This window comes from Camelina sativa, chromosome 8 (assembly GCF_000633955.1).
Source record: "Camelina sativa cultivar DH55 chromosome 8, Cs, whole genome shotgun sequence".
In the NCBI taxonomy this organism is placed as follows: Eukaryota; Viridiplantae; Streptophyta; class Magnoliopsida; order Brassicales; family Brassicaceae; genus Camelina; species Camelina sativa.
This window is the reverse complement of record NC_025692.1, coordinates 1,572,050-1,583,940: the sequence shown is the minus strand read 5'-3', so window position 1 is coordinate 1,583,940 and position 11,891 is coordinate 1,572,050. Positions and strand designations below refer to the sequence as shown.

Below are 11,891 nucleotides of genomic sequence, written 5' to 3'. Positions count from 1 at the left end.
CCGTCGCGATTCTTCGTCTTCTTCTTCTCATGCTCCTATGTTTTGGTATTTATCGTAGTCAAATCCGAAGTCGCTCTCACCTGCACCACGAAGACTTTATCAGATCAATTCATCCGCTCTCACATCTACCTCTTTTCGATTCGGCACCAAATCCGCCTTCGATTCAATCTCGTTTTCGTCTTCAACTCCCTTCTACGCCTCATCGCTCCTCCTTCATACGTCTTCTACCAAAAGAAACCACCGCTGCTTCTCGGTTCAATCGAATGCTGAGGTTAGAAAATTCTCTCATCTCGTAATCTTTGTATGATGATGGAATTGTAATTCTTGAGTCCATTGATTCTTAAAACTCTAGGGTTTATTCATTAGATTTGCCAAAAAAGCTATTGGAATCATAATGTGGATTTCGTATTACACAGCTAGTAACCGAACCCCAATCGAAGATAACGCACAAGGTGTATTTCGATATAAGTGTTGGAAATCCAGTGGGAAAGTTAGCTGGGAGGATTGTTATTGGGTTGTATGGTGATGATGTTCCCCAAACTGTGGAGAACTTTCGTGCTCTATGCACAGGTAAGTCCAAATATCATATCATATGGGATGTGTTCCTTTGCGCATGTATGTGGTTTATATACGGTCAGTGAATGTGATTGTTCTTGCTCAGGTGAGAAGGGATTTGGCTACAAGGGTTCGACATTCCATCGTGTCATTAAAGATTTCATGATTCAGGGAGGAGACTTTGAGAAGGGCAATGTGAGTTTTTTTTTTCTGGCTGAATTCTTTATAGCTACAAGGGTTCTCTGTCTTTTGTTAGCTTCATATTCTGTTACTATCTAATCCTGAAAAAAACATTGTTATAAAACAATCACATTGAGTGGAGTATATTTTCCACCATTGTATATTTTCCGACAGTGGATGTGTTGAGCTAATTTAGAAGATACAATGAGTGGAGTATGCTCCTATCCAAAAATCCCTTTCTTACTGCCATGGAGTTTCCCTGAATCCTCCCACTCTATATGTTCTAAGTAGTGGGGTAGAATGTAGTTTCTGCCAAAGGTCAATTAAAGTAAGCCCTGATATCAGTGGCTTTATAACAACTATCCCTTTTGTTCTCTCATATAAGGAATACCTGGGCTGGAGACATTAAATTGTGGTAGGGTACTTATATACCGTTTCTTGGATATATATAGCTAGCTGTAGCTCTTATATTGTTATTATTCTGTTTCTGCACATCTCATAAACCGAAGCTCATTCTAGTAACTACTAGGATAATTTCATTATAATGATACAGAAGTCTAATTGTTGAGCAGGGAACTGGAGGTAAAAGTGTATATGGCAGGACATTCAAGGATGAGAATTTCAAGTGTAAGTCTATCCTTATTTCACATGTAGATCTGTTTCCTTCTTTTTTTCACTCTGCCCAGCTTTGCTTTGTCATTCATACTCAGAATGCTCCCTTATATAATATTTCATGATAAGTGATAATGTGCAATATGTTGCAGTATCCCATGTCGGACCAGGAGTTCTGAGTATGGCAAATGCTGGCCCTAATACAAATGGAAGTCAGTTCTTTATCTGCACTGTTACGGTAAAAACTTATAAAAAATCTCTCTCTAGTTAAGCACTAATTTGAAATCAGAAGTTAAACAGTATCTTATAAGTAGGCAAGAATCTCGCTCAATGTAATCCTCTAGCGTCACAGTCCATCAGAACACGGGTATTATATACAGAAATCAATTAGATGACCTAGAGAATCGATTCTTGACATTGGATTTAGGTTTTAACGTTTATCCAATCTTTGTGGCTAAGTTGAGTGTATAAGATATTAATATGAGAAATGATGTGGACAGACGTCATGGTTGAACGGAAGGCATGTGGTGTTTGGGCAAGTAATAGAAGGAATGGAAGTGGTGAAGCTGATAGAGGAACAAGAGACAGACAGAGGAGACCGTCCCAGGAAGAAAGTGGTCATAGCAGACTGTGGTCAACTTCCAATGTCTGAAGCTTAAGTATTAAGATCTAAAACTAAAACCTTGTAGACATGAGATGGAGCCTATGTGTTTTGCATTTTACACGCTTTCTTTTGTGGAATGGATTGAATTCCTTTACATCATTTTCTTCCGTGAATACCAAAAATATAAGAAATAAACATTCCGCTGCCGAGGTTTGAACCCGGATTTCATCAGTTTGAAATTAACCTTGTGTGCTACAGCGGATCTGTTGCACATATCTCCCATCCATCTATATATAAAGCCTACTTTCAAAATCTATTAACACATGTTTGTTTTTCAGCTTAGGTTGATTTGGTCAACCTTTCTGGATACATTATTAAAAAAAATGAATTTGCTGAAACCCAAACTCAATAAAAACTCTTGTGTTTCACGACTCGGTCCAACAGATATGTTACTTTTTTACTGCAAAAGAAAAAATCGGATCAATTAGTTCGGTTAATTAGAGAAAGCTAACTGATATTGTGTTTCACGTTAATTTTAGATTATAACGAAAAAATAAGAGAAAAATATTCCGCTGCCGAGGTTTGAACCCGGATTTCATCAATTGAAATTAACCTGTGTGCTACAGCGGATTTGTTGAGCATATCTCCCATCCATCTGTATATAAAGCCTACTTTCTAAATCTATCAACACATGTTTGTCTGTCAGCTTAGGTTGTTGATTTGGTCAACCTTTCTGGATACATTATATCTCTGAACCAGACGCATAATACCACAACCAAGGAGACATTTTTTTCCTCGTAGAAAATAAGAGAAAAAACCCCTTTGCTTTAGTAAGAAAAACCCCTTTGCTTTACTTATTTTTATTAATGGTACAGAACCAAATGACCAATTAAAGCTGTAAAAAGAGACGTAGAAAAAAGCTTTGAATCCTAAGATTAATCTATATCAAAGTGAAAAGGAGACAACACCAAACAAAGAAAGTGTTTTTACTGGTCAAGGCTAACGTCACCCCATTGCACCTTATGCTTAGCAGCTAGATAATGAGCACCGACTGGACCACGACTGCCATAAGGATAGTACTCAGGGATTCTCTTCTTCTCTTCAATCTCTTTAAGCAATGGAGTGAATAGTGACCAAGCTGCATCAAGCTCGTCACTTCTTATGAACAATCTTCTTTCTCCTTCTATTGCATCCAACAGAAGTCTCTCATATGCATCTGGTATCTCTTTTGAATACCTGTCTGAGTATAGAAGATTCAAGTTACTGCGATCTAATCTCATTCCTAAACCAGGGACCTTGTTGTTGATTCTCAAATAGATTGCTTCATCTGGTTGGACACGGATCACAAGCTCATTTGTAGCTCGATCAAGATTAGAACCTGTATTCCGGTTATACAAATTCCCCGGAACATGTCTGAACTGCACCCTTATCTCTGCACTGTAAATTATACTTATCAGTAATATGTGTAAATATGCAAAATTTCACAAGTTTGAAGTTATAGACACTACCTCCTGGTGTGTAGTGCTTTGCCAGCTTTCATTAGAAAAGGAACGCCGTCCCATCTTGCATTGTCAATGAAAAGAGCAGCAGCTGCAAACGTCGGAGTCAGACTGCCTTTTGGTACAGTTTTATCATCGGTGTAGGCTGGATATGTGACTCCTCCCTTTGTGTGGCTCTTGTATTGTCCTATTACCACATCTTCAATTCGAATTGGCCTCATTGAACGTAACACCTTAACCTGAATTGTGCACGAGACTTTCTTAATATCCTTTCTTGAACCAACCCCAAAAATGTATGGGAAAAAGATATATACCTTTTCATTTCTGATATCCTCTGCATCCAAACTAACAGGTGTTTCCATGGCAAAGAGGGCTAAGATTTGAAGCAGATGATTCTGCATTATATCTCTTATTATTCCGTAGTTGTCAAAGTACCTGAAATAAACATAAGAGAACAGAAAAGGAAACATAAGCTTTCAGTGCAGAGGAGATATTAAAGCCAGATAATGGCAAACAGGCAATTTACCCTCCACGTCCTTCAGTGCCGAAATCTTCAGAAAATATAAATTGAACATTCCTTATGTACTGCCTTGACCATAGCGGTTCAAATATAAGGTTTGAGAATCGAAGAACAGATAAGTTCTCGACTAGTTCCTTCCCTAGGTAGTGGTCTATCCTGTAAGTTGTAATTATCATATTAGCCCAGCATTCAATAGCATCATTATTACAAGAGAAACAAAGCTTTCAGTGACATATCTCCACCTAAAAATTTGATCTTCCTCCAAATATTGCTTAAGGGATCTCGTTAAAGCAGCCGAGGTTTCAGAATCTCGACCAAAAGGTTTCTCGACGATGACCCTAGTCCATCCACTGACAGAAGAAGCAGAAGTGCTTGCACATTTCACAGCATCTACAAATATATTTGGAGGGATAGACAAATAAAAGAGGCGGTTTGAGATTCTTCCAGCCTGCAAAAATATAGAAAACGAAGTTTTACTGATATTTGAAGAGAACATATACATATAAAGCAATCAAAGCAATACAGTCGACAAGAAGTTGAAAGGTGAAAACTTGGCAGTGGAACACATTAATACCTCATGCTGTTTGAGCTTCTTGTCCAATTCAGTAAAATGTTCCTGAGAATCATACTGACCAGAATGGTAAAAACATCTCTTGAGAAACTCTTCCATCTTTTCACCACAGTTTGCCCTGAAATCCAGATGGAACAGTGGCATAAATACACAGACGTAATGAATCTTCACAACCCATCTCTAAAGACAAGCACATAAAGACTTGTCTTGGCAATCTCCGAGGAAAAAATATTGTCTTTAGACTGAAAAACAGCAACTTCAAGAGCTACAATTGCTCACCTCTTATCAATTCTGCAGGTCAGTGTTTTGCTGACCATGTTTCTCAGTTCAGCATCAGTCATCTTACTCCTAGAATAACCGAATATCGTAAAATGCTGCCACACGACAAAATCAAATCATCAGGCTGTGGAGTGCAAAACACACACACAGACAAAAATCAAAATAGCAAATGATAGAGGAAAAGAAAAATCATCTTATTGGCAATACCTCGGGGAGACAGCCTTCATAGTAAAGGGCGAAAAGAGCCGGGAAAATCTTCTTCTTGGCAAGATCACCAGAGGCTCCAACCACCGTGATACTAACCGTTGACTTGTTTTGACCATCAGATTCTGCTCCAACCTTGGCTGAATCTTGAGATAGAACTGATAACACCTCTTCTTTTAATCCTTTAACAGAAGATTTATTCTCTGTTGGATTTGAATCAGTGACTATTGCACCTAAAATAACAACAATCTAATATGTCAGAACAATATCTCTATTGCTGGATATGAATATTACAGAGACACCTAATGATTTCATGACTAAGTATTGACAATTCCAGATATCAGAGAATTCAATTACAGCACTTAGATTCGATCAAATCAAATACAGAAAGACAAAGAGAGACTCGAACTAACCATCTTGCATAAAAACAGAAGCACGAGCAGGCTTGCTCTGGAATCTGACACAGAGGTCATGAATATTCAATCCTCCTCGAGGAGAAGAAGCAGACAGGAACGAGAGTGATCGATGTCGGTTACCTTTAACCGGTGAGAAAGAAGCCGATTTACCGGAACGATATGATCGGGAGGTAACGGAGGAAGACAGAGCAGCCATCTTCAAAATGATACTACTGAGAGAAAGGAGGATTTGGGGTGCTTAAAGATGAGATTTTTAGTTAAGGAAAGAAGAAGAACATAAGAAACATCGAAGTGGGTTTAAAGGGGCATTTCTGCAAATAGAAACCTTTTGAGATCTCCCAAAGGTTGTCTTTTGTCTTTAAAACAAACTGCTCACTGGGTTTGTGTTGTGCTGGTATGGCTACGTGAAGGGCTTCTGACTGCAGAAACTTATTTTATTCAATTCTATTTTTACCAATAAGCCTTCCCAAGTGGACTTTTTTACTTTTGAGATCTCCTCCGAATATACGTTTCTCAAAGATGCTTTCTTTTGTTTTGTAGTTTTTACTTTGGACTGATTTTGGTTGGATGCTAATTTAGTTGGACGCTGAAGATTCATTCTGCTCATTTTTGGGAAACTTTTTTTTCATTTCAAAGAAGTCAAAAACAAAAATGATGAGTTTACACTCTTACAGTTTACAGTTACAGCCGCAACCCCTTAAAAAGACAAAAGAGAATTTCCCGTTTTCCATCACCAATAATGGAAAAAAATCAATACTCTTCCTCAAAGCTACAAATTGATAAAAACAGCTTAACCTCCTCAGCAGGCCAATAACCTGGGCACAACTCTCTCTCTCTCTCTCCCTAACATGTGGTACTCTCTAACAACAACAATATTAAAACTACCAAAAACCCTCCTCTCAAGTATCAGAGAACGAGGGCGACTTTCTCATGAGATATCAGCGGAGATGGACTCGCAACCAATGGCTCGTAATGGTCTGCTCCACCACCGCACCAACCTGAACCAATGAGATAGTTTTTAGTACCGAATTCATATATAAATGTAGAGAAAGATTTTATCAAGTTGGTGTTTTTATTAATTAACTACCTGTGCCTTTCATGAAAAGAAAGACTGGGACTTCAAGAACTTCACTTCTTGGTTTGTGTGGTAGGAAGAACACACAGTTCTCTTCTTCTACCATCCCATCTGATCCATGCGCTTGCACCTATAGTAAGCACACAAATTTCACAACTTTACTTTGATGTAATTTGGAAAATAACACAACCAAGTAACAAAACTTGATAAGCAGCAACTCACCACATAGATTTCTCGTTTGAATTCTGTGGCGAGACATTCAATTGCAATATCATCCCCAAACGCAGCTGCATGTCCTTCTCGGTTCTCTTCAACAGATAACAACCCATCTTCCGTATACTGCAAGGTGATAATGTCATACTCATCCTCTGATGACCCTGAAATCGACATGTACTTAGCCCAACTAAGTCCATCGTTCACAGGCAGACACCTCTCTCTGTAGATTGACTCTGCAGCAGTTTCTCTGCAATGTAACAAAACAAGAGACAAAGTAATCAATAAACAATACAAACCCTTGATGAGATTGATTATAAAGAAGCATAATTTCACCTAAAGTTTATAACTTTCTTAATCATGACAAGAAGAACAATGCTACATTTACTTCCTAATTACCATATTCATATTAAACGTATATGCTTAAGCATCAAGATCCATTCAAACCAGATCTGAATCTGGAGTTAGCAAACATAAACGAGCTAACGTACCTCTGCATCCCAATCTGTATAAGCTCTTCAATGGCGGAATCTAGAGTCTCCCGTTCATCTTTCTTGGCCAACAACTTCTCTTCCTGAACGATATGAATCCCCCAACCACTCTTCAGATCCGGCGAATACATATGCCTAATCGCGTCCGTAATAACCTCCTTCTCTCCCTCGCTCGCAGATCCGAAATCTTCCAAAAACCTCCTCACCGTGCGCCGCCGCAAATCTCGCGCGTCGATCCCACGCGCCTCCATGGCCTTGTGCGACGCGGTGAAAAGACAGTTCCCGTCGGAAGAAACCTCTCCGCCGTGGGAGAGACGGAAAACGACGGAAGCAGAGGATTCGTCTTTGCCAGGATGCTTCCACAGCACACCCCTCGCGTGAAGCCGGCTAAGATGCTGTCTCTGCTGCTCCTCAAGACCAAAAACCTCATCCCACGCGGTAGCCGCCGCCTCCATCGTCTTCTCCACCGCTTCGACCGCCGCAGCCGCCGCTGATTGGTCAACAAGATCCACGTCGTCGAGAGATACGGCGGCGGCTGTTGAAGGCTCTCTCCAAGGAACCGTAGGCGAAGGAGATTGAAATGTCGCCGTGGAATCACACAAAAGCTTTCCCATTTTTTCTTACAAACAAATCTGCAGGTTTCGTTCTTTCTTCTTCTTCGTTCTCTTTCGTAACGAAACTTGCAAGAAGAGAGAGTGAGAGATGTACAGGTACTGGGCTCAACGGCTAGATATGGGAGGTGAGAGAACACGACTGTTGGAGTTAACGGTTAGATCTGTGTAGACTATAACGCGGGAGAGGAAAATGAACACGTGGCGTTATCTAAGTGGTTTACTTTAACTCCCTCTCACTAACGAATGGCTGAGGCTTGACCGTGCTCCGGTGGACCAAGCCACTCACAATATTTACCTATCTTTATTTTATTTATTGAATCCTGTCGTTTTATTAGCTGGCGCATCATACTCTAACGTGCACATGGTGCCTCCTTTTTGGTAGATTGCCAATTGTAGGAAGACACATCAGCTTTTAGTAACGGAGTTGACCAATGAGAGATCTTTCTCACACGTATGATCTGTGTCAGGGATGGGGGCTTTTAAAAAAAAAACGAGAAGCTCTGCGCCACATGTGCGCGGACTTGTCTTGGACGGCGTGAATAACGTCGTGAATCGCGCGTTACAGTAGGCTAGTAAAAAAGGAAATCCTTGCTCTTCCTTTTTTTTGCCTATTCGAGTTAAATTGGTTGACTAATCAAATCCTCCTTGAGGATTGAGGAAAAGGAGTTGCTCAATAAAGACGATGAGTTAATGTTTTAATATAACTCCTAATAATGTTTAGTATACAGTAAATGGCAAGTTTTTCCAAGCTATATTGGGGCATAAGCATTGGACGACCTTCTAGACCAAAGTTTTTACCTTCTTTATAATTTGTTTACCTAACAATCTCTACATATGTTAAAAATCATCACAGATATAAAAACAAAAATATTGGATGCAATTTCAGTTCGATAGGCCTGAGTATTGGATATGTGTTCAGAATAGAATGGGCTGTTTGTGTTTGAAAGCCCACAGATGACGGGCCTCAAGTTCATGTTCTGGCCAGGTGTGGTAAGTAGATAGATACTATTAAAGCTCAAATCCATCCGAATCTTAAAAAAGGAAAGTAAAAGAGCATCTTCCAGCAGACAGGCTAATCATTAATAGCAGCTGTGAATGATTTAAAATCTTTTGGTAAGATAAGCTTAAATTTGTTATTACTAGATTTGTTACTCAGAAATTAAGAAATTTACTAGATTTTAATGTGCGGTGTACCGCGAGACAATTTTTTTTAAAAATAATAACATTTTTATTTTTTGTTATTTTTTATATTTATTTTGTTTTGTTTAATTAAATAATAATTTTGTTTGGATTGTCAATTATTAGAACAATAATAGGGGAAATAAATACATAAATATGCAATTTATAAGATATTGTTGGATTAAGTTACAATTTTACCAATGATTTAATTGTTTTACAAAATTTTAGTTAAATTACTCTGATTTAATATGTCTAATATTCTTAGATTAGTGGTATTGACCAAATAATTAAAGGAAGATTTAACCCGTGTTTCAAAACCGAATTAATAATATTTTATATTTATACTAATGTTAATTCAAACCGTCATGTTAATAACATGTCCCGCTATATATCAACAAACCGTCATATTAGTGGTTTAATCCGTGTTTCAAAACCATCATATTAGTGGTTTTGGTTGTGTGTTGTGTTTTGTTTGTGAAGTTGATATTTATACATGAAAAATGCTTGATGAGTAAGGAGTTTATGATCCTTAGCAATAAAAGAGAGATTTTAGTGTTTTCTTATTTGAGTTGATAACATTATCGCATAATAATATTCAGTTTCTTAACACGGTATATATTATATTAAATATTTTTCTTGATGTTAAAGTTAAATATACCCGATTATTCAGTTTCTCGTTTTTGTGAACTTTATTAACGTTATAATAATTATTGCGATTGTAATTATTTGTTACTCAAACTCGACTGTGTCATTTAAATTTAAGAGATCATATAGTCTCTAAAGATCTATTAAAATAGGTTTGAAAATTTTTATGGGATTAAAAATTAATGCGTAGAGTTGTTTTTGGAAAAATCGAAATGTATAGATGTTGTCAAGCTATTTATGGCAATAAATGTATTAAATTAGATTAATTTAAATAGTTCCATTAAATGATTTTCTAGAAATTGTTATTTGAAGAAAATAGTTAAAAATTAATATTATAAATAAAATAAATTGAATAACCAAAACTTAAGAGTATAACACAAAATATATTTAAAAATAATAATATAGATAATTTTTTTTTGTTTTTGGTTTGGTCAACATGAATTTATAACTAACATATTAGCAAAAATATGTCCAACGTTCTCGTTGTTTTACACTATGATTGACCGATCAAGACAAAAACAACAAAGAAGAAGAAGATATGAGGAATTTAAAAATAGGTGGTTATCAATATCCAACAACTGTTCAAGGCTTTAAAGTAAATTACTTTACTAACATCTGAATAAGCAAGCATCCATTAAAATTAAACAGAGGTGACAAGACAATGTCACTATTTTCATGTTTTTATAAAGCATCTATTAAAAATAGCAAATTGTCTGTATACTTTAAACCAATAAAACAGTCGTGTTAAGAAAATAAACATAAATGTGGTAAGTTTTTTACTTTTACTTTTTTTTTTTTTTTTTTCACTTGTAACCAAAGAATACGACGAAAAAAAAAAGTATGGTAAGAAAAGAATAAAAAAGCAAAAAAACTTTGCATGGGTTACTGAAAAAAAGAAATTAAAAAACAAAAAAAAGCTGAGTGAGGTGGGCCGTATAATTTGGACTCATAATTTCTCTATAATAAATAAAAAAACAGTACAGTTTATATTACATTTATTTTCTTCAGTCTCTTCCTTATCTGAAAAATATAAATAAAATAGAAAAACAAATACTAAATCTCTCTCCACTTACATTGGACTGTTCATCATCATTCATCGTCTCTCCCAAGAAAAAAAAGAAAAGAAAAAAGAAACCATGAAAATGAAGAAGAAAGGAAAAGTTTACCCATCTCCACCACCTCCTCTTCCATCATCATCATCTTCAACTACCCATCTCAACAATGATGAAGATGATGATTCTTCTCTCTCTGTTTTGAAGCTTTTACCAGCGACGATTTTGGTTCTGGTGTCAGTTCTATCAGCTGAAGACAGACAAGTTCTTGCTTACCTAATCACAAGAGGAACCACCATTTCCGATAGAGAAGGAGGAAGCTCCTCTTCGGCTAAGAAGAAGAAGAGCAGCAGCAACAGAAACAACAAATCTAGCAAGAAACACAAACCACCAGTATTCGATTGTGAGTGTTTCGATTGTTACACTAACTACTGGTTCCGTTGGGATTCGTCTCCGAACCGTGAGTTTATCCATGAAATCATCGAAGCTTTCGAGAACCATCATCTCACTGCTGGTGGTGAAGATGGTAACTCTGCTGCTTCTTCTCGCAACAAATCTAAGAGAGGTAAGAAGAAAGAGAAACCGGGTCGCCGGGTCACTGATTCGGATAAACCGGGTGGTCTTCGGGTCAGTGATGATGATAAGGAGGAGCCAATGACCGAAGATTCCACTGTTGTTTCCGAGAGCCAACACGTGTCGTCATCATCACCAGATAGATTGAGTGATGAAGCTGAGGTGGGGGAAAGAGATGAGCCGGAGAAGGATGAAGTTGTTCAAGAAGAATCGACGGTGGTGGTTTATCCGACGGCGGCGGCGGGGAGTGTGACGGGACACAAGGGCTTAGCGAGGAAGGTATTGCCGGACGTGTTGGGTTTGTTCAATTCCAATTTTTGGAGGCTTTGGAATCCGAACGCGTAAACAAAAGCATCATCGGCAAAAAAAATAAAAAAAAGTTATGCTTTTTTCAATTTTCTGTTGTTGTTTGTGCTGCTATTTTCAGAAAATAAAAATAATCTCAATCTTCATATGCTTTTTTATTTTCTTTTCTCTTAAAAGATAGTATGACTTTGGGTTATGGAAATATTTTTTCCAATATTTCTTCTGTTCATCAGATTCTCTAACCATATAGCTCAAGTCTTACTGTGATTGATATTGTGGTTAAAAGAAATAGTCCGGGAGAGA

General features: G+C 37.4%; 4 protein-coding genes across 4 annotated transcripts in view; 2 read left to right on the top strand and 2 right to left on the bottom strand.

Annotated features, from left to right (window-relative positions):
- LOC104705559 (photosynthetic NDH subunit of lumenal location 5, chloroplastic) overlaps window positions 1-2,110 on the top strand; it is a 2,385-nt gene extending 275 nt beyond the window's left edge. Inside the window, exons 2-7 of the mRNA XM_010421576.2 lie at window positions 59-271; window positions 417-570; window positions 662-750; window positions 1,308-1,362; window positions 1,500-1,585; window positions 1,848-2,110. Coding sequence (XP_010419878.1) covers window positions 59-271; window positions 417-570; window positions 662-750; window positions 1,308-1,362; window positions 1,500-1,585; window positions 1,848-2,006 — 756 coding nt within the window. The 3' untranslated portion in view covers window positions 2,007-2,110. The remainder of the gene's footprint in view (window positions 1-58; window positions 272-416; window positions 571-661; window positions 751-1,307; window positions 1,363-1,499; window positions 1,586-1,847) is intronic.
- On the bottom strand, window positions 2,796-5,856 carry LOC104705558 (glucose-6-phosphate 1-dehydrogenase 2, chloroplastic-like). Its single transcript, XM_010421574.2, has 9 exons — window positions 5,438-5,856; window positions 5,028-5,257; window positions 4,821-4,915; window positions 4,545-4,659; window positions 4,213-4,418; window positions 3,977-4,126; window positions 3,765-3,885; window positions 3,460-3,689; window positions 2,796-3,388 (listed from the first exon to the last, which is right to left on the bottom strand). The coding sequence occupies exons 1-9, from the start codon at window positions 5,634-5,636 to the stop codon at window positions 2,938-2,940; spliced, it is 1,797 nt and encodes a 598-aa protein (XP_010419876.1). The 5' UTR covers window positions 5,637-5,856; the 3' UTR covers window positions 2,796-2,937.
- LOC104705557 lies at window positions 6,053-7,961 on the bottom strand. Its single transcript, XM_010421573.1, has 4 exons — window positions 7,220-7,961; window positions 6,738-6,978; window positions 6,528-6,645; window positions 6,053-6,438 (listed from the first exon to the last, which is right to left on the bottom strand). The coding sequence occupies exons 1-4, from the start codon at window positions 7,831-7,833 to the stop codon at window positions 6,347-6,349; spliced, it is 1,065 nt and encodes a 354-aa protein (XP_010419875.1). The 5' UTR covers window positions 7,834-7,961; the 3' UTR covers window positions 6,053-6,346.
- Window positions 10,653-11,784, top strand: LOC104705556. The gene has a single exon (XM_010421572.1). It carries the CDS (start codon window positions 10,794-10,796, stop codon window positions 11,625-11,627), a length of 834 nt encoding a protein of 277 aa, XP_010419874.1. The 5' UTR covers window positions 10,653-10,793; the 3' UTR covers window positions 11,628-11,784.